Here is a 22,188-nt window from a genome sequence, read left to right on the forward strand (position 1 = left end):
TTTGAACACAGGGCTTTGAACTTGCTAGCAAGCAGGTTCTCTACCACTTGAGCCATGCATGCCCCCTGCCCTCGGTGTCTGTAGTTAATGGGAACGCTGAAGTATCCCTTCCCTCACAGGCTTTATTAGTGGGCAGAGGGAAGAGGAGACACCGGCACCGCCGGCCGTGCCGGCTGCATGGGAAGCTCCAGGGGCGCAGGGAGGGAGCCTGCGGCTCAGCTGCCGTTGGGCAGGGCAGGCACGCTGGCCAGGGCAGGCAGCAGGCGTGTGTAGATGTCAATCCCGCGGAGGAACACGGCTTCGTGGAGGCGTTCATCGTGGTCATGCAGTAGCACAGGGGTGTGGTTCATGGGGGAGAAGCCCAGAGCTGGGATCCCCACCTGCAAAGACAGAAAAGCTGCCACCAAGCCGGGCGTCGGCGCTCACGCCTGTCATCCTTTGCTACTCGGGAGGCGGAGATCTGAGGACTGCAGTTCCAAACCAGCCCAGGCTTTTTTTTTTTTTTTAACTAATCAATCTTTCTGTCGGCTGTGGGGCTTGAACTCTGGGCCTGGGTGCTCTCCCTGTGCTCTTCAACTCAAGGCGAGCGCTGTAGCATTTGAGCCACAGCACCACTTCCAGTTGTCTAGTTGTTTATTGGAGATGGAAGGGTCTCACGGGCTGGCTTTGAACTGTGATCCTCAGATCTCAGCCTTCTGAGTAGCTAGGATGACAGGCGTGAGCCACCAGCGCCTGGCTCTATTCTGTTCTCTCTGCCTGTCCTGGGGCTTGAAATCAGGGCCTGGGTGCTGCTCCTGCTTTTGCTTGACTAGCACTCTACCACTTAGGCCACTGTGCCATTTCCAGCCTTTTCTGAGTAGTTCATTAGAAGAATCTCATGAACTTTCCTACCTGGGTTGACTTCAAACAGATCCTCAGATCTCAGCCTCCTGAGTAGCTAGGATGACAGGTGTGAACCACCAGTGCTCTGCTCAAGAGGTGTTTTGTTGTTGTTGGTCATGAGGCCTGAACTCTGGGCCTGGGCGCTGCTCCTCAGCTCTTCAGCTCAAGGCGAGTGCTCTACCACTTGAGCCACACTGCCACTTCTGGCTTTTTCTGCTTATGTGGTGCTGAGGAATCGAACCCAGGGCCTCATACATGCAAGGCAAGCACTCTTACCACTGAGCCCCCTTCCCAGCCCCAAGAGATTCTTCTGTTCAATTAACCAGCAGAAACAAACGAGCTGGTGCTGGTGGCTCACACCTGTCTTCCTAGCTACACAGGAGGCTGAGATCTGAGGATCAAAGTTCAAAGCCAGCCTGGGCAGCAAAGTTTGAGACTTTTATCTCTAATCACCACAAAAAGAGGAAGTGGCGCTATGGCTCAAATGGCAGAGCACTAGCCTTGAGCTAAGGAGCTCAGGGACAGAGCCCAGGCCCAGAGTTCAAGCCCCAGGACCAACAAAAAAAAAGTGACAGCTGAGAAAAGCCCACCCACCGCCCCGCCCACAGCTCACCGCCCGGATGTAGCGGCTGTCAGTGGCAGCTGGAAAGATCTCGGGCTCCAAAGTGAGATTCCTGCAGGGGAATCAGAAGCAGTTAGTGAAGAGGGGAGAGCAAAGGGGGGGGGGGGGCGCTGGGCTACCGGAGAAGGGCTGTCCACACTCACATGTCCTTGAAGACCCCACTGAAGGCTGCCCACCAGGGGTCTGTGCTATCAGTGGGTGTCATTTGGGGTTGGGTCCATTTCTGGGGGAGGCAAAGAATGACAGGCTCAGGACACAAGGGGCTCTTTTGTCCTGTATTTCTCATACCCCACCCACCCCACCTTCACTCACCCCTCCATCAGACATCCAGGTAGCCAGGGCACCTACAAGCCCACCAACCTATTTCCCTCCTACCCCAAGCGCCCTTGCTTTAAGATTGCTCCTCAGGCCTCTTAGATAGGTAGTGGGATTACCTGATTACATGTGCTCACATTACAAAGACCCATTCTTTCCTGTGTGTATAACTCATATCTGAGTAATATCACAGAGCTAGGTATGGTGGTTCCCTCCTGTAATTCCAGCCTTCAGGAAACACCCAGCAGAATTGAGAAATCAGCCTGAACTCGATAGGGAGAAAGCAGCTCAGGGACAGTTCCCAGGCCCTGAGTTCAAGCCCCAAGACCGGCAAAAAAAAAAAAAAGAGTAATTATCTCAATATTTAATATGTCTCTCCACTTCATGCTCTAGGGTGCATGCAGGTGGGTCCTGAGCCTACTTTTACTCCTTAACTGCATTCATTCCCCAGCATCCTCCTGGTCTCCACAGCTAATGACCATTGATTGGTTGCATCTAATGTCTATCAAAGCTAAAGAAAACCTGGATGTAATGCAGATACACCAAACACTCCCAACATGTCACACCTCTGGCCATCAGAGGTCCAAGTCCATACCTGGGAAAACTCGAACGTGACCCCCTCACCAGCCTCCTGGCACCAGCTCTGTAGCTGCTTCTCAAAAGCCTAAAAAAAGAGATGAGTTAAGAGGCTGGGAAGGTGGCTCAGTGGTAGAGCGCTTGCCTTGGATGCATGAGGCCCTGGGTTCGATTCTTCAGCACCACAGAAGCAGAAAAAGCCAGAAGTGGCCCTGTGGCTCAAGTAGTAGAGCGCTAGCCTTGAGCTGAAGAGCGCAGGGACAGTGCCCGGGCTCTGAGTTCAAATCTTACCAGGACCAACAACAAAAAGAGATAAGCCTGCCCCTCCCCAGGCTTTCCTGGAACCCTTAGAGCAAGACAGGCCCCAGGCCCCAGACTGCTCCTTCCTGCCCCCCTCAACCCCAGCTGGAAGTGGTACCTTGAGGTCCACATCCGGAGCCACACGGATGTCGAAGCAGGCGCTCATGGTGGCAGGTACCACGTTATAGGCCACGCCCCCCTCCAGCTTAGTCAGGTTCACGCAAGTCACTGCCCCCTCTTTCAGGTGAGGGTTGGACTGCAGCCTGCAGTGGGGAGCAGCGGATAAAAGAAGGGGGTTCAGCCGGGCACCGGTGACTCACGCCTGGGATCCTAGCTACTCAGGAGGCTGAGATCTGAGTATCATGGTTCAAGGCCAGCCCGGGCAGGAAAATCCGGGAGACTGATTTCCAATGAACCACCAGAAAACCGGAAGTGGCGCTGTGGCTCAAGTGGTAGAGCGCTCACCTTGAGCTGAAGAGCTGAGGGACAGCGCCCAGGCCCAGAGTTCAAGCCCCACGACCAGCAAAAATAAGGAAGTTCAGCTTCCACAGCCCCCACCCCCACCCCCAGCCCCTTCTTGGGGGTGCCGTCTTACCGCTGCCTTTCCTTCTCCCGGAATGCCAGGAAAGAACTCACAACCTTGTGCTAGAAGGGGTGTGAGGGGAAGATGTAAGCGAGGCCCAGGGCCTCCTGAGCATCCCGTCCTCTGGGGTACCCCCACATTCCCCACCCACCAATTTCTCCGCTGCTGTGTCCTCCATGAAGCGGGATCCATGGCCTGGTCTCCCTGTGCTGGTGACCCGCACCCCTGGAGAGATTGGGGCGATGTGAGGGGAGAGGAGGGCTGCACAGACAAGCAACCTGGGGCACCCAGAAGTCCCCTTCCTTCCCAGCTCTGGAAGAAATCCCAGCTACTCAGGAGGCTGAGATCTGAGGATCATGGTTCAAGGCCAGCCCGGGCAGGAAAGTCCATGAGACTCTGATCTCCAATGAACCACCAGAAAAACTGGAAAATGGCACTGTGGTTCAAGTGGTAAAGCATTCTCCTTGAGCTGAAGAGCTCATGGACAGTGCCCAGACCCAGAGTTCAAGCCCCATAATCAGCCAAAAAAAACCCCAGAAGCAGAGCGGTGGTTCAAGTAGTAAAGCACCTGTCTTGGACAATGCCAACCAAGGTACTGAGTTCAAACTACAAAACTGGCATTAAAAGAAAAAAAAAAAAAAGAACAAGAACACAGGGCTGGGATGTAGCTCAGCGGCAAAACTCTTGCTTAGCAAGTTCAAAGTCCTAGGTTTGATCTCCAGTACCAAAACCAAAAAAAAAAAAAAAAAAAAAAACAAACCAAACCAAAACAAAACAAAACAAAAACCATGGTTAAAAAGTAACACATACAAGCCAGGTGCTGGTGGCTCACGCCTGTCATCCTAGCTACTCAGGAGGCTGAGATCTGAGGATCATGGTTCAAGGCCAGCCTGGGCAGGAAAGTCCATGAGGCTCTTACCTCCAACAAACTACTCAGAAAAAGCTGGAAGTGGTGCTGTGGCTCAAGTGGTAGAGCACTCACCTTGAGCACAAAGCAGCTCAGGGACACACACACACACACACACACACACACACACACACACACACACGTCTATGTAGGAAAGGAAGGTAGAGCTCTGGGTTCAAATCTTGCTTTAATCCCCGTCCTCCTCTGGTCTAGTCTCCTATTTGTCATGATCCCATCCTCCAAGTTTATACTCACACCAAGGGCTCCGTTCACTGTAAAACACAGTGAAGGCATCGGTGGGGTTGGCCAGGCCTGATGGAGAAAGGAGGTTGATGGGATGGAATGATCCAACTGCTATCAACAAGCCACCCTGACCCGGGCTCCAACCAACCAGCTTACCCTCATCCAAGGCAAAGCCCGCCCTCAGCGCCTGGAACTCAGGCCGATGCACGAACAGCTCCATGCCCTTGTGTCCTCCCACCTCCTCGTCTGTAAAAGGGGCAGGGAGGGGAGATGACCGCTTGGGGCTGTCTCCCCGCAAACCCTCCCCCTTCCCGAAGATGCCCCTGCCCGCGACACCCCTACCAGGCACAAAGGTCATATGGATGGTTCTAGGGAAGTGGCGGCCCTCAGCCTTCAGTCTCCTTACAGCCTCCAGGTACCTGTAGGAGACCAGAAGCCAGGGCTTGCTCAGGCTGGTTCTAGAAAAGTCCCTGCTCCTCTCTCTGGGTCTCAGTCTCCCCCTCTATGCAATGGATATGGTAGTCATTCCTGCCCAATAGCAAGAGTTAAGATCCTGAGCTGGGTGCTGGTGGCTCACGCCTGTAGTCCCAGCTAGTCAGGAAGTGGAGATTTGAGGATCGTGGTTGGAAGCCAGTCCCGGGCAGGAAAAGTCGGTGAGACTCGTATTTCCAGTGCACCACCAAAAAAAACAGCTAAGATTAGAGCTGTGTTTCAAGTGGTAGAGTTCTAGCTTTAAGGAAAAAAGAAAAAGAAAGAGCTGGGAAGGTGGCCCAGTGGTAGAGTGCTTGCCTAGCACGCATGAAGCCCTGGGTTCGATTCCTCAGCACCACAGACACAGCCAAAGCCACAAGTGGCGCAGTGGCTCAAGTGGTAGAGCGCTCGCCTTGAGCTGAAGAGCTGAGGGACAGCGCCCAGGCCCAGAGTTCAAGCCCCACGACCGACAAAAATAAAAACAAGCTTTTCCTTGGCCTCCAGGGTCTCCAGTCATGTCCCTACATTCCAGGGGAGTCCGTGGGGTCCTTGGGCTGCGGGGATGGAGGCCCACTCACTGGATACTGACGCACTTCATGTCCTGGGAACCCCTGGCATAGATGTAGCCCTTAGAATCCTTGAAGGCTTCGAAGGGGTCGTGACTCCAGTGTTCCTGAGGGTGGGGATGGAAAGAGGGGGACACTGCGGAGTCGGGGTGATGGGCGGGGTCGTGAGGGGGACCAGAGAGCACCCTTCCCCCACCTCGATCTCCACCCCGAACCCTGGCACCCAGCACACCTGCTGGAGTGGAGGAATGGGTAGAGATGGGACCAGCATGCACGTGGGATGGGAAATCCATCCTGTAATCTACATAATAAGCTCTCTCTCTTCTCCAGGTTGGCACAAGCCCCGCCCCCCCTTGTACCTACCTTGAAGACGGGGACCACATCCGTGTGGGAGTTAAGCAAAATGGAAGGTAAGGCGGGGTTGGTGCCCACCCAGGTAAGCACTGTGACCACATAGCCCGGGGCTACCTAGAGAGAGCATCAGCAAGGTTGCTGGTCAGGGCTGGGTAAGCACCAGCCCCTTCTCCATGTGGGGTGCCAGGCTCACCTCCACTTTCTGACAGCTCAGTCCCAGCTGGTGGGCTCTATCCTCAAGGAAGGCCACAGCAGCCCCTGGGGGGGTGGGGGTACAGAGGGCTTTTGGGGGAGAGGGGACTGCTTCTGTCTACCCATGACTCCCACAGCCCAAAGAAATGAGGTGTTGCCCACCCCCTCCCCCCAGTACAAGGTGACATTCCTTCAGAGACATTTGGTATTGCTGTCACCAAGGAACAAGCTATTTGGGGCATCAGTGACCCGCTGGAGAAAGTACAGCTTGCTGGTGCTTGACTACTTGAACCATGCTGCTAGTCTGGCTTTTTTTTTTTTTGCTATGTAGAGATGGAGTCTCTTGGACTTTTCTGCCCGGGCTAACTTGGAACTGAGATCTTCCAGCTGTCAGTCTCCTGAGTAGTTAGGATTATAGGCATGACCCACCTGTGTGCGGCTGGTTATTATTATCTTCCTTAAATTGGGGTGTGTGTGTGAGAATGAGAACCCCAAGATAAGAAAAAGTTGCTAAATCTCACAGCAGGGATTTAGAGCACGTATACAATTCCCAGTCGTTAATCTAGGTTCCTTAAGAACTATGGCCTTTGTACACTCCTGGCTGGGTGTGTGAGTGTGTGTGTGTGTGTGTGTGTGTGTGTGTGTGTGTGTGTGTGTGGAGGGGTGTCTCAGTAACTACCCCAGTACCTTTATGCCACTCCTACCCCGAGGGGTAAGGTGATCTTTTAACTAGTTGTGGGGTATAAACCATTTGTCTCCATCACAGCCTCTATAATGCTCATCCACTGCCCCTAAGGGCTGTCTTTGACTCAGTAAATGGCTACAGATGTGGCTGAGCCACTGGGGGAGGGAGGGAAGGGAAGCAAAGGTAGAGTACAGCTGGATGTCAAAGGCCCATCCGGGTCTCTGCAGCCCAGCCTTCTCACCATAATCCGGCTTGGGCTGGACAGTGCAGATGCGCAGATACTGGCGGAAGAGCGTCACAGATGGGTGCTCGCCCTCAGGACCTTGGTTGGCCATTGTGCTGGAGATGAGCTGGGGGATGAGGGTGGGGAATAAGTAATGACCAGGAAGACCCCCCCCACACCTGCTGTTAAGACAAGCTTACCCCGGGTTTTGAAGCCTCTATTCTTTTTTTCTTCTGGTCATGGGTGAGGCTTGAACTCTGGGCCTAGGTGCTGTCCCTGAGCTCTTCAGCTCAAGACGAGCGCTCTACCACTTGAGCCACAATGCCACTTCTGGTTTTCTGGTGGTTCATTGGAGATAAGTGTCTCAAGGACTTTCCTGCCCAGGCTGGCTTGGTACTGTGATCCTCAGATCTCAGCCTCCTGAGTAGTTAGGATGACAGGTGTGAGCCACCGGCACCAGGCTTTGAAGCTTCTATTCGTGTCCGGCCACTTTCAACACGAGTAAAGTGTTCCACTTATTATTAAATTTTGTTTGGACTTGATCTCAAAGTCCATGAGGTCTCCCCCCTTGCTCAAAGCTGGCAGTGAACCACTTGAGCCACAGATCTGCTTCCAGATTGTTGGGGTTCTTTTTGTCTTGTTGTGTCTTTAGTAATTCATTGGAGATAAGAGTCTCATAGTCTTTCCTGCCTGGGCTGGTTTCCAACCCTCGATCCTCAGATCTCAGCCTCCAGAATAGCTAGGATTCCAGGCGTGAGCCCCCTGCGCCCCCACGCGGGGGCCCAGCAGAAGGTCCTACTGCCAAATACCCGTTTTAGAGAGAGGCAAGCTGAGACCCTGAGAGATGTGGGGGTGAGCCTGGTTTGAATCCCGGTACTGACTCCCCACTCTCTGCAAACCGTTCCTCCCACTGCCTGGCTTTCAATGTTAACCCCCTCCCCCCAGATCCCGCTCTCCCAGTCCTCCCCAGGACCCCAAGACCCTCCCCAGTCCTCCCCAGGACCCCAAGACCCTCCCCAGTACTCCCCAGGCCCCCAACCCCCCAGATCCTCCTCTCCCGGTCCTCCCCAGCCCCCCAGTCCTCCCCAGCCCCCCAGTCCTCCCCAGGCCCCCAGACTCCCCCCCCGTCCTCCCCAGTCCCCCCAGTCCTCCCCAGGACCCTCAGTCCTTCCCCCGTCCTCCCCCGTCCTCCCCCCCTTCCTCCCCAGTCCCCCTCCCCCCGCAGTCAACCCCCCCAGAATCCCCCGTCCTCCCCGGAGACCCCTCACCTGGCGTCTCGCGGCCCCGACCCGCGCTGGCCTTCCGACGCCCGCCCGCCCCGGACTGTGGCCTGAACTCCGGGTCCACCGAGGTCTAAAGCTCAAATCAGCGGCGATCGGCCCCACCACGTGGCCCCAGCCGCTGGGCGGGGACCGAAGAGGGCCGTCCCCGCCCGTCCCCCGCCTTCCCCCGCCCGCCTGTCCGCGCGCCGACGTCTCCGCCCGCCCCTGGCGCGAGGCCTCCACTGGATCACTGCAACCCGCGATCCGGGATCCCGCCCCCGAAAGGGACGAGCTCAGGGATGGCCACGCCCCTTCCTGCGAGGCCACGCCTACGGACCCCCGCGGGCCACTCCCAGAGAGCCGCTGCAGGCCACGCCCATAGAACCTCCCCGCGGGCCACGCCCACAGAACCTCCCCGCAGGCCACGCCCACAGAACCTCCCCGCGGGCCACGCCCATAGAACCTCCCCGCAGGCCACGCCCCGCGCTCCTGTCCGAGGTAGTGAACCGTGAGCTCAGGATAGTCCCGCCCTCAAACGACTCCACCTTTCTCCTCCAGCTTCCTGATAGGGCGAGAGGGAAAGGGGCGTGCCCTGTGGTTCAAAGTGGCAACAGTTGCTGTGGGTTTTATTTCTTGATCTTCTCTACCATTTGAGCCACGGCGCCACTTCCTGCTTTATTCACAGACTTTCCTGGCCAGGCTGGCTTTGAACCATGATGCTCAGATCTCAGCCTCCTGAGTAGCTAGCATAATAGGTTTGAGCCACCAGCACCTGCCTTGGATTTTTCTATCCTTTCTTTTTTCTTTCTTTCTTTCTTCCTTTCTCTTTCTTTCCTTTCTTTCTTTTGTGAGGTCCTGGGCGTGAACTCAAAGCCCAGGCATTGTCCCTGACCTTTTAGCTGCTGTTGTTAATTTTTTTTCCCTAGAGTTAATTTCAATAGATATTATTGTACACGATCAGATGCTCACAGGCATTGCACCTTTTTGTTTGTATCCCTTTATTTTATTTTTGACTCAAGACTAGCACTCTACCCCTTGAACCATAGCTCCACTTCCAGTTTTTTGATGGTTCATAGGAGCTAAGAGTCCTCAAAGACAGTTCGTGTCAGGCCTGGCTTTCCACTGTGATCCTCAGATTTCAGCCTCCTGCACAGTCTGAGTGATACAACCAAGAAGAGAGTGGAAGCTCCCAGTACACACACACACACACACACACACACACACACACAGAGCCAAGCATGTAAATGTGGGGATGGGGAAACACCCTGCTGAGTTGCTCTCTCATTAGAAATGAATGATCGGTCAGGGACTTCGACCCCAGGAATGCGGAGTGTCAGACCCCTCCTTCACACTCCTAACCTGCCTTCTTGTTGCTAGGGGTTGAAGTCTGTGAGCCCTGTCACTGCCCAGGCTAGCTCAGTCCTTGGAACAGAGGACAAAACTAGCCACAAATACACATTTGAGCTTCTATTTTTGTTCCAGGACTGCCCTGAACTAAGGGTCTCATGTTCTTGCTTCGTTTTTTTTTTTTTTTTTCCCTCAAGACTGGTGTGGTACTCTATCCCTTGAGCCATAGTTCCATTTCTGCCTTTTTTTTTTTTTTTCTGGTTAACTGGAGATAAGCATCTCCAGCATTTTTTTTCTGCCTGGACAGACTTCAAATTCTGATCCTCAGATCTCAGCCTCGAGTAGCTGACAGGCCTTAACCAGCAGCATCCCACAACGATCTTCATTGCTTACCCACTCCATTCAGCTTCTCAGACCCCCCCACACCAGGCCCCTGGCCATGCAACAGCTGTAAACCTTCACTGCCCAGCCCATCATGCCCATTTGACAGAGAAGAAAATGGAGGCACGGAGACGATCAGAAAGAACGAGGCGTATTCTTAGACTTGCAGCTTCCTGGAGCACCTCCTCCAATCCCAGACTTTGCTTCCATCCCCACCTTTCCCAAAACACACAAGGAAACGACCCCTGCCAACTTTCCAGGTGAGACAAATAAGCTTTCCTTTATTGGGACCGAGAAATGATGTGAACAAGTCCGGACTGAGTCTGAGCCCTTCAGCCCTCGGTCCTTGGAGGCTCAGGACTGTCTCCCTGGATGAGAACCGGGTCATCCGTTCAAGGCAAATGGTCCAGGAAGTCAAGGAGGACAAGATGGAAGTCTCTCGGCCTGTGGAGGTAGCAGGCGTGGCCTGCGTTAGGCAGCTTTACCACGGAGTGGTTGGGCAAGTGGCGGAGCTGCTGCAGAGACTCAGGGGCCAGGATATGGTCCAGTTCCCCGTACAGAATGAGGGTTGGAGTCTGTAGGACAAAGTAAAGGTCATGATTTAGGGGAAGGTCTGATGATCACCTGACCCCCAAGCTAAGTCTGTAGGGAGCCTTTCCCCAATCCCCCATCTCCTTATTTTTTATTGTTGGTTCCTGGGGCTTGAACGCAGGGCTGGGCGCTGTCCCTGAGCTCTTCAGCTCAAGGTGAGCGCTCTACCACTTGAGCCACAGCACCACTTCTGGTTTTCTGGTGGTTCATCGGAGATAAGAATCTCAAGGAAGCCGTGTGCCGGTAGCTCACACTTGTCATCCTAGCTACTCAGGAGGCTGAGATCAGAGGACCATGGTTCAAAGCCAGCCCGGGCAGGAAACTCCATGAGACTCTTATCTCCAATAAACTACTCAGAAATCTGGAAGTGGCGCTGTGGCTCAAGTGGTAGAGCGTTCTCACCTTGACCTGAAGAGCTGAGGGACAGCGCCCAGGCCCAGAGTTCAAGCCCCACGGCCGACAGAAACAAATAAAAAGAGTCTCACAGACTTTCCCACCCGGGCTGGCTTTGAACCGTGTGATCCTCCCATCTCAGCCTCCTGAATAGCTAGGATGACAGGCAGAAGCCACTAGCTCCTGGCTCACCCCATCTCTTTCATCCAAGAGCCTTGTCCCCCCCTCCATGGAAGACTTAAATCCACCCTTCACCCCCACCCCCACCATGGTGCATACCAGGGTGAAGGTTCTAGTACCTTCACAGCCCAGAATTGTTCCTGGGAGTAGTTCTGGGTGGAGGTGGGTGCAATGGGCACGAATCCTCGTAGCTGGAGATGGCCTTGCATGAGGAACGGCAGGGCGTAGAGGCCGCTCAGCGAGGGGCTCACCAGCACCGCGTTGTGCACCTTGAGGTCCCGCAGCACACGCTCTAGCAACCTCGCCCGCCCGGCCTCGGTGCTGGCCTCCCTGGAAGCTGCAGAGTTCCCAAAGCCTGGCAGGAAAAGCAGATGCCCACAGAGGAGTTAGGAAATGCCCAGCACTTCCTGATCACTACCTCGGCGGGGAGCAATGCCACATGGCATATGAGACCCCCAAATCTCCCAGAAACACTTTTATTTATTTTTTTTTGCCAGTTCTGGGGCTTGAACTCAGGACCTGGGCGCTGTCCCTCAGCTCTTCAGCTCAAGGCGAGCGCTCTACCACTTGAGCCACAGCGCCATTTCCAGTTTTCTGGTGGTTTATTGGAGAAAAGAGTCTCACAGATTTTTCCTAACCTGGCTGGCTTTGAACTGCGATTCTCAGATCTCAGCCTCCTGAGTAGCTAGGATTATAGGCATGAACCACCAACGCCCAGCTTTCCCTGAGCTTCTTTTGCTCTACTCTACCACTTGAGCCACAGCGCCACTTCCAGCTTTCTCTGTGTCTATGGTACTGAGGAATTGAACCCAGGGCTTCATATATGCTAGGTAAGCACTCTACTACTGGGCCACATTCCCAGCCCAGAAACTTTTTTTGGGGGGGAGGGGATAATATTAAAAAAAAAGATTCCCAATGTTAGAAGATGTGGGAAAATAGACCCTTTCATACATCAGTCACGGAAGGATAAATCTATACCCTCTTTATGGAAGGTAAGGTAGTATATATTAATTCATTTACTCTTAAGCTGGGAGCCAGTGGCTTATGCCTATAATCCTAGCTACACAGGAGGCTGAGATCTGAGGATCACAGTTCAAAGCTAGTTCAAGCAGGAAACTGCCACTCTTATCCCCAATAAAGCTACTCAAAAAAAGCCAGAAGTGGCGCTGTGGCTCAGTGGTAGAGCGCTCACGTTGAGCTGAAGAACTGAGGGACAGTGCCCAGGCCCAGAGTTCAAGCCCCACGACTGATAAACAAACAAACAAAAAACAAAACAAAAAAACCACCTCATTAGATTCCACTTCCAAAGTAACCAATGGGGAAGGGGCGGGGGAAGCTGCCAGGTACCAAGTGGCTCACACCTGTAATCCTAGCAACCCAGGAGGCGGAGATCAGAGGATCACAGTTCAAATCCATCCCCAGCAGTAAAGTCCAGGTGAGACTCTTACATCCAATTGCCAAAAAGCCAGAAGTGTGGCTCAAGTGGTAGAGTGCCAGCCTTATACAACAAAGCTAAGCGAAAGCCTAGGCCCTGAGTTCCAACCCCAGAACCAACACACACACACACACACACACACACACACACACACACACACACACACACACACACACACACACACACACACTCAAATAGAATACAAGACCTTTTCCATGGTACCATCTTGTGCTGTGAAACACCAGTATACATCTTACTATCAAACCTTAGGGTTTCCCTCCTCTTCCAATGTCCTCCTTCTGGAAAGTTCCTGAAGCAGCCTGATCTCCTAGCCACAGGGATAGGGTACTCACCTGGAAGGTCAAGGGCTATGGTCCTGTAGCCCCGCTGGGACAAAAGCTTCAGGGTCCCGAGCCTCTCCCACGTGTGGGAGCTGAAGGCCTTTCCATGGAGCAAAACCACCTCCGACCTATGGGGATAAGGGGAAAACGTGGGGTGTGGGACCTACAAAGGCTCCCCATTTCTTCCTTCCTTCAATTTTTGTCCATCGTGGGACTTGAACTCTGAGCCTGGGTGCTATCCCAGAGCTCTTCAGCTCAAGGCAAGCGCTCTACCACTTGAGCCACGGCGCCACTTCGGGTGGTTCATTGGAGATCAGAGTCTCATAGACTTTCCTGCCAGGGCTGGCTTTGAACCGCGATCCTCAGATCTCAGCCTCCTGAGTAGCCAGGATGACAGGCGTGAGCCACCAGCGCCCGGCTTCCCTTTTCCTTTCTTTCTAGGCTTCTCCACTGTCCTTCCAGGGTCTCCTCCCACCCCCAAATCAGACTGGGGTGCCTTCACTAGACCCTTACTTAGATCAGCACCCACCTGCGTGCGTGGTGGAGAGGAAGCACTTCTCGGTAAAAGATAGGAGAGCTGCCTGGGGTGACGCCAGCCAGGATTGTGACATTGGGGTCTCTCCAGAGCCAGGAAGCCTGTTCAGGGGGTCTCGACAATCCCACATACAGTAGCAGCAAGAAGAGCAGGCCAAGGCCCAGCACTGCCGCCTGGTACCGGCTCATGGAAGCCTACAACATAGTCAGGAGGAAGAGAGACGAAGAAGCCGAAGCCGGCCAGATCTGTGGCTCCTACCATTGCTTTGGGCAAAGACGTGTGTGTGTGTGTGTGTGTGTGTGTGTGTGTGTGTGTGTGTGTGTGTGCGCACACGCCAATCCTGGGGCTTGAACTCAGGACCTGGATGTTGTCTCTGAGCTTTTTTTTTTTCTTTTTGCTCAAAGCTAGCCACAGCTCCACTTCCAGCTTGTTTCTTGGAGATAAGAGTGTCACAGACTTTTCTGCCCGAGCTGGCTTTGAACTGCGATCCTCACATCTCAGCCTCCTGAGTAGCTAGGCTGACAGGCGAGAGCCACTAGCACCCAGATCTGGGCAAAGAGTCATCTTTGCCATTATCACTGGGCCACCTAAACTGGGGCACTTTTGCTCGTGAAGCATTTATGACAGTAGGCTCCATATCCAGGACTCAGGAGCCTCGAAAGAACAGTGAATAGCTGGGCTTATACCTGTAATTTTAGCTACTCTGGAGGCTGAGATCTGAAGATGGGCAGTTTTAAACAAGCCAAGCCCAGGAAGAAAAGTCGAAGACACTCATATCTGCAAGTGATCAGTAAAAAAGCCAAAAGTGGCAGTGTAGCTCAAAGGATAGAAACGCCAGCCTGAGTTTACAAAAAAAAAAGCCAGGAGTGAGGCTGGATCTGTGGCTCAGTGGTAGAGTGCTCGCCTAGCATGCATGAAGCCCTAGGTTCGAGTCCTCAGTACCACATACACAGAAAAGGCTGGAAATGGCACTGTGGCTCAAGTGGTAGAGTGCTAGCCTTGAGCAAAAGCAGCTCAGGGACAGCGCCCAGGACTGGCAAAAAAACAAAAAAGCTAAGAGTGGGTACAAGCGTGCAAGGCCCTGAGCCCAAGCCCCAGTCACTACTAGGTGTGCACGCACATGCGCATACAGTGACACACACAAGAAACATACAGAAGATAGATGAAACCTTCAGAAATATACATACACACACATGCACATGCGCGTACACAGACAGGCACTGCAGACAGACAGACACTGACACCAGTGGACAGATAAAGGAAAATACTGCCCCCCCCCGAATAAATGTTTAGAAACAAACACACATGGGTAAGGGACACGGGTAAGGGCTGGGAGGGCTGATTCACCAGCCTGATCTGCACAATCAAGACCCAGTCTTACACACACACACATACACACCACCAAGACACAAGCACACACATAAACACAGACTCTTCCTGCCCCTGCTCCAGGCCAGCTACAGGATGGCCCGTCCTCCACGCAACCTGCAGGTCCTCTTTCTGGGGGTACTCACCAGCCGATGGAGGTGTGGGGGTGTGGGGTGCTCAGGCTGGCTACCTCGGGACAGGCCTGGGCCCTGCCCAGCTGAGTCCTGCGGGCCCTCAGAGCAGCATCAGGGTTCTGATTGGCTGCTAGGTGTGTGTGGGGAGGGAGTGGGCGGGGAATGAATTGCGCCTGCGCAGTCCTCTGCCCGCCTAGTGGCTGGGTTACTAAACAATGCCCACACAGGAGGGGGGCCCAGGGGAGGCTCCCCCCAAAAGAGCATCGTGATCTCTCCTGCTGCATCCACAACTTTTGTTTTGTTTTGTTTTCAGATTGTTTTTGGCCCAATAGCTGGCAAAAGAATCATCCAGATTCCTATGTGTGTGTCTTTTGGGTGGTTCACTGGAGGTAAGAATCTCATAGACTTTCCTACCCAGGCTGAGCTTCAAACAGAGATCCTCAGATCTCAGCCTCCTGCGTTGCTAGGATGACAGGTGTGAGCCACTGACATCAGGCCTCTATTTTCTGTGAAATACAGGAAAACTCTCGGTTCATTGGATCATCACAGCACTTAGGGTAGTCGTCCAAGACTCAGAACTTAGCCGGGCACAGGTGACTCACACCTGTCATCCCAGCTACTCAGGAGGCTGAGATCTGAGGGTCACGGTTCAAAACCAGCCTGGGCAGGAAAGACCATGAGCCTCTCATCTCCAATAAAGGACCAGAAAACCAGAAGTGGCGCTGTGGCTCAAGTGGTAGAGCGCTCGCCTTGAGCTTGAAGAGCTGAGGGACAGCGCCCAGGCCCTGTGTTCAAGCCCCATGACCAACCAAAAAAAAAAAAAAAAGACTCAGAAACTGTGTGAAGGCTAAATATTAAGTGTTGGATCTACACTCTACAGTCAGACACACACACACACACACACACACACACACACACACAGAGTCAGAACTGAGGTGGGTACCAAATTCTGGTGTGTCTAGAAAAAGGGCTGTACCTCCAGGCTCAGCAGTGAATAGCCCACCCAGCTCACCTCTTTTGCAGAAGTTGGCAATCCTACCAGCAGAAAAACAGGCTCAGCATCTTTGGCTGGATTTTGGCTGAGCCTTGTACTCTTATATATATATATTTTTAATTTGGTGCTAGTCTTGGGTTTTTTTTTGTTTTTGTGTTTTTTTTTTGTCGGTCGTGGGGCTTGAACTCTGGGCCTGGGCGCTGTCCCTAAGCTCTTCAGCTCAAGGTGAGCGCTCTACCACTTGAGCTACAGCGCCACTTCCGGTTTTCTGGTGGTTTATTGGAGATAGGAGTCTCACGGTCTCTCCTGCCCGGGCTGGCTTTGAACCGCGATCCTCAGATCTCAGCCTCCTGAGTAGCTAGGATTACAGGCGTGAGCCACCAGTGCCCGGCTTAGTCTTGGGGTTTGAACTTAGCACCTGGGCGCTTTCCCTGAGCTTTGGTGCTCAAAGCTATTATTGCTCTACCCACTTGAACCACAGTTCCACTTCTAGCTTTTACATGATGAATCGGAAGTTAGAGTCTCACAGCTTATCCTGCTGGGGCTGGCTTCGAACCATGCTCCTCAGTTCTTAACCTCCTGAATAGGATTACAGGTGCGAGACACTGAGCTTTGCTTTTTTTTGGGGGGTCGGTCATTGGCCTTGAACTCTGGGCCTGAGTGCTGTTCCTCAGCTCTTCACCTGAAGGCTAGTGCTCTACCACTTGAACCTCAGCGCCACTTCTGGTTTTCTGAGTGGACTTTCCTGCCTGGGCTGGCTTTGAACCGTGATCCTCAGATCTCAGCCTCTTGAGTAGCTAGGATGACAGGCGTGAGCCACCAGTGCCCCAGCTAGCCTTGCGCTCTTAACCTGATTGATGATGACAGTACAGCAGGTGCACCCCAAAAAAGAGAACATCTGGATCCCAAAGAACTCTTCTACTCAAAGTTGGGGACGGACCACGACGTAGCAGAGGGAGCTGGTCACTGAGAGTTCCTGCTCTTGGGTCACGTGAGACAGAATGGCTTGGGGAAACTGAGGCTGCTCTAAGAAGTTTGGAGGTGAGGACGCATGCAGTAGCAGCTTGATGCCACAAGATGGCGCACGCGGGCGCATGGCTCCCCTGTCCCACCCCTTACCCCACCCTCTGGAACAACCTCTTCCTTCCTTGCCCTTCCTGCCCCATCCACACCGGCCTTTCGCCTGCTTTTCTGCGCTCCACAGGTACCCACCTTGCACCCCCTGATCATCTCTTCCTCTCTCCAATCAGGACCCACTCTCACCTTCCCCCTGGGCTTCCCCTTCCTTCCCTTGGAGCTGTCCTTCTTCTTGTGTTCTTGCAGGCTGGAATCCCCAGAGGTCTTGGCCTGCCCTGCTGTTTGCTTGGATTTCCACCTTTGGGCCTGTGGGCCCTTTAATACCCTACGCTTGGGCTTCCTCCCGCCCACCCTGGACCAGCCTGATTGGGCTAGATGAGGTCCATAGGCCAGACATTACAGTCCATGATGGAGCACTTACTATATCCTAAGCATAGTGTCAGAGGTGTTGGTTTGTTTGTTGTCAGTCGTGGGTCTTGAACTCTGGGCCTGGGCGCTGTCCCTCAGCTCTTCAGCTCAAGGCGAGCGCTCTACCACTTGAGCCACAGCGCCACTTGCAGCTTTCTGGTGGCTCCCTGGAGATAAGAGTTTCATGGACTTTCCTGCCTGGGGCTGCCACCTTTGAACCGTGATCCTCAGATTCAACCTCCTGAATAGCTAGGATGACAGGCGTGGGCCTGTTTGTTGGTGGCCCCATTTAATCCTATCCAGTGCCTCAGAACTAATTCAATTGAATTGCCTCCTTTCTAGAAAAGGATCAGGGCCCGATCAGCTGGAAGGGGAGACCCACCTCTTGAGTTCACTTTTCTCCAACTCACAATTATATCCTTCCTTGATTGTGCTATTGAGGAAGCTGAGGGGGAGGTTACTCAGTTGAGCGGCCCGAGGCGGATAGAACACCTGCATGGTACAGGTGCCTAAAGACGGTCCCTAGAGGCCTCCTGGTTCTGCCTCTTGGCTCCATCAGAACAATATACTCAGCGTGGTCCTTCCCTCATCAGCCTGGCTTTGAACTACAGGTTCTCCGATCAAGGACAGAGGCTGCGGCAGGCATGTCCCACATACAGCAGCGAGATGGTACCGTCCAGGTACAGGAGCAGGCGCTGTTTTACCGAGAGGCCCAGCCGGGCAATGGACAGGCTGCTTGTTTCTCTGTGTTACTATTGCATGGTATTCGTTTCTCCTCGGAGACTTGGCAGAACCTGGGTACTCTCCACAAGCTGGCGGAGGCTGGCTACCGGGCTGTGGCGATTGACCTGCCAGGTAGGTGCATCGAAGGCAGGTACTGGGTCAGGGTTTGCAGACTCAGGGCCGGGGGGGCTGGGAGAATGGAGGACCAAGCCAGGCGTAGGCCCTGAGCTGCAGAGTTGGATGCCTACTATTGCAAGAGAACTTTGAGCTTCTCTGATCTCTGCCTAGGACACTGTAGGACAGTGTTCAGCTTATTATTGCTATTATTATTATTATTGTCAGTGGTGGGTCTTGAACTCTGGGCCTGGGCGCTATCCCACAGCTCTTCAGCTCAAGGTGAGCACTCTACCACTTGAGCCACAGCACCACTTCTGGTTTTCTGATGGTTTTTATTGGAGAGAAGAGTCTCATGGTCTTTCCTGCCCAGGCTGGGTTTGAACTGTGAACCTCAGATCTCCTGAGTAGCTAGGATGACAGGTGTGAGCCACTGGTACCTGGCTTTGCTATTATTATTATTACTATTATTATTAGTGTTTTACTGTTATTATTATTTGTGCTGTTATGGGGGCTTGAACTCAGGGCTTGGGTGCTATCCCTTTTTCCCCCTCAAGGCTGGTGCTCTACCACTTAACCAAACCTACATTTTGCGTTTTTTGTTTTTTGGGAGTTTTTTTTTTTGGTGGTCAAACCAAAGATAAAAATCTCTCAGCCTTTTCTGGCTTTGGGTTTCAATCCTCCAATCTCAGCCTCCTGAGTAGCTAGGATGACAGGCCACCAGTGCACAGAGCAAGCTCTGCTTCGTGTACTGTTGGCGTATGGAAGGTAGCTCTTGTGTCTCTGAGCCTCTGTTTCATTTATTTATTTATTTATTTATTTATTTATTTATTTATATATTTGTCGGTCCTGGGGCTTGAACTCAGAGCCTGGGCACTGTCCCTGAGCTGCTTTTTGCTCAAGACTAGCACTCTACCACTTTGAACCACAGTGTTACTTCTGGTTTTCTGGTGACTCACTGTAGATCAGAGTCTCATGAACTTTCCTTGCCCGGTCTGGCTTTGAACCATGATCCTCTAGATCTCAGCCTCCTGAGTAGCTAGGATGACAGGTGTGAGCCACTGTCCCCTGGCCACCGTTTCCTTATCTACAAGGGAAAGTGCTACATTCACATTTGGGGTTGGCCCTGGGGAAGCTGGAGTGAGATTATTTGTGTGAGACTACGCTGTGTAATACACATCCTACATGATACATGCCATATACACGGTAGTACATGGCAGGCAGTAATGGTTGCTCAGCTGACTGGACCGAAACATATTCAATTGGCAATCTATTGGAAAGCCTGAGAGGTGAGATTCCAGTCTCCTGACACCTTGGGGTTGGCTCCTAGTCAGCGTCTCACATGCATAGGCCTTGACTGTCTATCTATAACCCAATCCGTCCAGGCCCAAAGCCCTTGGTATCCAGTGTGGAAGGGGTGATTTGGCTGATGGCTGATCTGATCCCCTCCTGGGCCAAATCATACCAGGGCTGCTATGATGCCAGGCCTCAAGAACAGGCCTTGTCATCCTAGCCTGATTGGTTCCCACAGTGGGATGGGCTGGACCTCAGGGCAAAGGTTGGGAGCTAAGGTTGTTGTTTAAGGTAAGGAGGAAGTTGGATTGCTAAGCACACCTCCCCTTCCCCTCCCTAACTTGGCCACAGTCCTCTGGGATCAACACCCTGTGCCAATTCAGGGCCAAGTCCCTTTGTAAGCAGTTAACTTTGTTTTTACAATAGTCCTAAATGACAAGCTCTTTAATTCCTTTTTTTTTTCTTCCATGTGTGGGTCTTGAACTCTGGGCCTAGGCGCTGTCCCACAGCTCTTCAGCTCAAGGCAAGCACTCTACCACTTGAACCACAGCACCACTTCCAGTTTTCTGGTGGTTCAGTAGAGATAAGAGTCTCACAGACTTGTGACTCAAACTGGTAGAGCATTAATTAGCCTGGAGTGAAAACATGCAAAGACAGTGCCCAGGCCCTGAGTTCAAGTCCCACAAAAGAAAGAAAGCTGAGCACAGAGAGGTTAATCTAAGAGGGCTTCCTGGAGGAAGAGACTCCATGTTTTCCCACTCATGACTCCTGTTTTCATCTCTCCCATACCCATATATTCTTGCAGGTCTGGGGCGTTCTAAGGAAGCAACGGCTCCTGCCCCTATTGGGGAGCTGGCCCCTGGCAGCTTTCTGATGGCTGTGGTGGATGCCTTGGAACTGGGCCCGTCCGTTGTTATTAGCCCCTCTTTAAGTGGCATGTACTCTCTGCCCTTCCTCACCACCCCTGGCTCCCAGATCCGGGGCTATGTGCCGGTGGCTCCTATCTGCACAGACAAGATCAGTGCTGTTGACTATGCCAGAGTGAAGGTACCTTGTGTTAGAAAGCTGAGATGTTCCTGTTTGGGGGCGGGGAGGGGAAAGGCGGCAACGGTGGCAAGGAAGGTTTGATCTCCGAGTCTTCATCATTCACATCTTGGGGCAGGGAAACCAAGGGGGTGACTTTATTGGGAGGAACTGACCCCCCCCCCGCCCCCAGCCTTTTGGTTCACTTAGCAAACTACTGTGCCGCAAGCCCCTGTGTCCAGCTGTGTCCTGGGGTGCCCCCCCCCCAAGGCTTGTCTCGGCCTTGAAGAGGCTGGATCCCTGCTGAATCTTCCTTCTTTTCCCTTCTCTTAGACACCGACTCTGATTGTATATGGTGATCAGGACCCGATGGGATCCAGCAGCTTTGAACACCTGAAGCAGCTGCCTAACCACAGGGTGTTGGTGATGGAGGGAGCAGGGCACCCCTGCTACCTGGACAAACCTGAACAGTGGCATCAAGGGCTGCTGGATTTCCTGCAGGGACTAGCTTGAGACTCAGCCCTGCTGATGGGGTGGGCTGCCAGCCTGCCTTGGGCTCTCTCTCTCTCTCTCTCTCATTCCTTTACTTCTGGCTCAATCATGTCCATGCAGCAGGTGCATCTGTCTGTGTCTCTCTGGGTTCTTAGTCTCTGGGTGCTTCTTTCTCTTGCAGAGACTAAAGGAGGTAAAAAAAAAAAAAATCAAGTGGAAAAAAAGAAACTAAACCAATACTCAGGAACTCAAGGAAGTCATCTGGTGGAGGGTAATTCAGGAATTGTTTTTCCCATTCACTTTCTTGCTTGGCTTTCTCCTTCTCTGCCCTGCCTTCCTCTCTTATGTAGACCATAGATAAATACCCATCCCTCACCTGGGGAGGTACACAGGTATATCCTCTGTACCTTACAGAAGGGCTTGCCTCATTTGCATAAGCCAGCCTTCCAGGAAGGTTGTGTGGGGGGGAATGGGGAAATTTCCTAGAACCTGACCCTTTACCTTGTCAGACTTTGAAGGGGTGTGGCCAACCAAGGCCCCACCCACCCATAGTTTGCAACAGGTCTCAGCCCTAAAGGGAAGGACAGACAAGCTCTATACACATACACCTCTGTCTCTCAGATCTCTGCTTTTCCTCTTCCTGGGGGTAGAGTGTGTGTGGGGGGGTACCCCTATTTCCCTTAGGTTACCAAGTCTTGGATCTTTCTCAGATAAACCTGTTTCCTACTGAGGTTTGATTTTGGTAGTGGTTGTGATGGAAGGGATGTGTGTGTGTGTGTACATTAACAGATTATGGAAATCAGTGGAAATAAAGTGAAGCCACCCTCCCCCCCCTACACACCAACTGTGGCTGTGTCCTGAGCCCCTCCCCTCCCCTCTCTTCTTCTCTCCCCTCCCCACCCCCTGCCCCTTGGGGACTGCCTGAGAGGGAGGCCCCTCCCCCACCCTGGCAGGACCAGATGGTTTCCCCCCCCTCCCCTCCTCCAACTGCCCTTTGTCCACCAGGCCAGATGGAGGGAAAAGAGAGATTGGGTTCCCCTCCCACCCCCACACACAGAGGCTCAGGTGCCAAGAGACTCAGCTGGAAGAAGAGGGGGGGGAGGGAAGGGGAGGGCAGGGGGAGGGGGAGGGGAGGTCAGGGGGACCAGGCTGAGCCGATTACAGAGGGGGGAACAAAG

General features: G+C 53.1%; 3 protein-coding genes across 7 annotated transcripts; 1 reads left to right on the forward strand and 2 right to left on the reverse strand.

Annotated features, from left to right (window-relative positions):
- Positions 1-89: 89 nt before the first annotated feature.
- Positions 90-8,265, reverse strand: LOC138807665 (aminoacylase-1A-like). 3 transcript variants are annotated; one of them, XM_069993428.1, is made up of 16 exons: positions 8,188-8,260; positions 7,120-7,339; positions 6,938-7,046; positions 6,013-6,077; positions 5,829-5,933; positions 5,478-5,572; positions 4,771-4,847; positions 4,585-4,674; positions 4,441-4,497; positions 3,430-3,503; positions 3,291-3,340; positions 2,814-2,958; positions 2,415-2,483; positions 1,648-1,727; positions 1,496-1,556; positions 90-380 (listed from the first exon to the last, which is right to left on the reverse strand). In XM_069993428.1, the coding sequence occupies exons 3-16, from the start codon at positions 7,029-7,031 to the stop codon at positions 216-218; spliced, it is 1,227 nt and encodes a 408-aa protein (XP_069849529.1). In that variant the 5' UTR covers positions 7,032-7,046; positions 7,120-7,339; positions 8,188-8,260; the 3' UTR covers positions 90-215. The 3 variants fall into 3 exon arrangements, with proteins under 3 accessions (XP_069849529.1, XP_069849530.1, XP_069849531.1); XM_069993429.1 differs by lacking the exon at positions 7,120-7,339 and having other exon boundaries at positions 8,188-8,265; XM_069993430.1 differs by lacking the exons at positions 6,013-6,077; positions 7,120-7,339; positions 8,188-8,260 and having other exon boundaries at positions 92-380; positions 6,938-7,025.
- A 1,897-nt stretch (positions 8,266-10,162) lies between these two features.
- On the reverse strand, positions 10,163-17,218 carry LOC138807667 (protein ABHD14A-like). 2 transcript variants are annotated; one of them, XM_069993433.1, is made up of 5 exons: positions 17,144-17,218; positions 13,379-13,578; positions 12,862-12,977; positions 11,193-11,428; positions 10,163-10,484 (listed from the first exon to the last, which is right to left on the reverse strand). In XM_069993433.1, exons 2-5 carry the CDS (start codon positions 13,570-13,572, stop codon positions 10,302-10,304), a joined length of 729 nt encoding a protein of 242 aa, XP_069849534.1. In that variant the 5' UTR covers positions 13,573-13,578; positions 17,144-17,218; the 3' UTR covers positions 10,163-10,301. The 2 variants fall into 2 exon arrangements, with proteins under 2 accessions (XP_069849534.1, XP_069849533.1); XM_069993432.1 differs by lacking the exon at positions 17,144-17,218 and adding an exon at positions 14,899-15,000.
- Positions 17,037-21,848, forward strand: LOC138807668 (putative protein-lysine deacylase ABHD14B). Of its 2 annotated transcripts, none has more exons than XM_069993435.1 (4): positions 17,037-17,084; positions 17,977-18,220; positions 20,301-20,542; positions 20,852-21,848. In XM_069993435.1, the coding sequence occupies exons 2-4, from the start codon at positions 18,010-18,012 to the stop codon at positions 21,029-21,031; spliced, it is 633 nt and encodes a 210-aa protein (XP_069849536.1). In that variant the 5' UTR covers positions 17,037-17,084; positions 17,977-18,009; the 3' UTR covers positions 21,032-21,848. The 2 variants fall into 2 exon arrangements, with proteins under 2 accessions (XP_069849536.1, XP_069849535.1); XM_069993434.1 differs by having other exon boundaries at positions 17,040-17,084; positions 17,959-18,220.
- Positions 21,849-22,188: the final 340 nt, after the last annotated feature.

Source organism: Dipodomys merriami, unplaced genomic scaffold (genome assembly GCF_024711535.1).
Source record: "Dipodomys merriami isolate MVZ:Mamm:240054 unplaced genomic scaffold, mDipMer1.0.p SCAF_427, whole genome shotgun sequence".
In the NCBI taxonomy this organism is placed as follows: domain Eukaryota; kingdom Metazoa; phylum Chordata; class Mammalia; order Rodentia; family Heteromyidae; genus Dipodomys; species Dipodomys merriami.

Bases quoted from the DNA above. Each gene is read 5' to 3' on its own strand.
- LOC138807665 (XM_069993429.1), bottom strand. From the start codon at position 7,031: ATGGCCAACCAAGGTCCTGAGGGCGAGCACCCATCTGTGACGCTCTTC. The intron at 4,848-5,477 runs GTGAGTGGGCCT...GGTCTCCTACAG, and splicing joins ATGAAGTGCGTCAGTATCCA to GTACCTGGAGGCTGTAAGGA. The intron at 4,675-4,770 runs GTAGGGGTGTCG...CCCCTTTTACAG, and splicing joins CCATATGACCTTTGTGCCTG to ACGAGGAGGTGGGAGGACAC.
- LOC138807667 (XM_069993433.1), bottom strand. From the start codon at position 13,572: ATGAGCCGGTACCAGGCGGCAGTGCTGGGCCTTGGCCTGCTCTTCTTG. The intron at 12,978-13,378 runs GTGGGTGCTGAT...TTATCCCCATAG, and splicing joins CCTCTCCACCACGCACGCAG to GTCGGAGGTGGTTTTGCTCC. The intron at 10,485-11,192 runs GTACTAGAACCT...TTTGTCCTACAG, and splicing joins AACAATTCTGGGCTGTGAAG to ACTCCAACCCTCATTCTGTA.
- LOC138807668 (XM_069993435.1), top strand. From the start codon at position 18,010: ATGTCCCACATACAGCAGCGAGATGGTACCGTCCAGGTACAGGAGCAG. The intron at 18,221-20,300 runs GTAGGTGCATCG...ATATTCTTGCAG, and splicing joins TGTGGCGATTGACCTGCCAG to GTCTGGGGCGTTCTAAGGAA. The intron at 20,543-20,851 runs GTACCTTGTGTT...CCCTTCTCTTAG, and splicing joins TTGACTATGCCAGAGTGAAG to ACACCGACTCTGATTGTATA.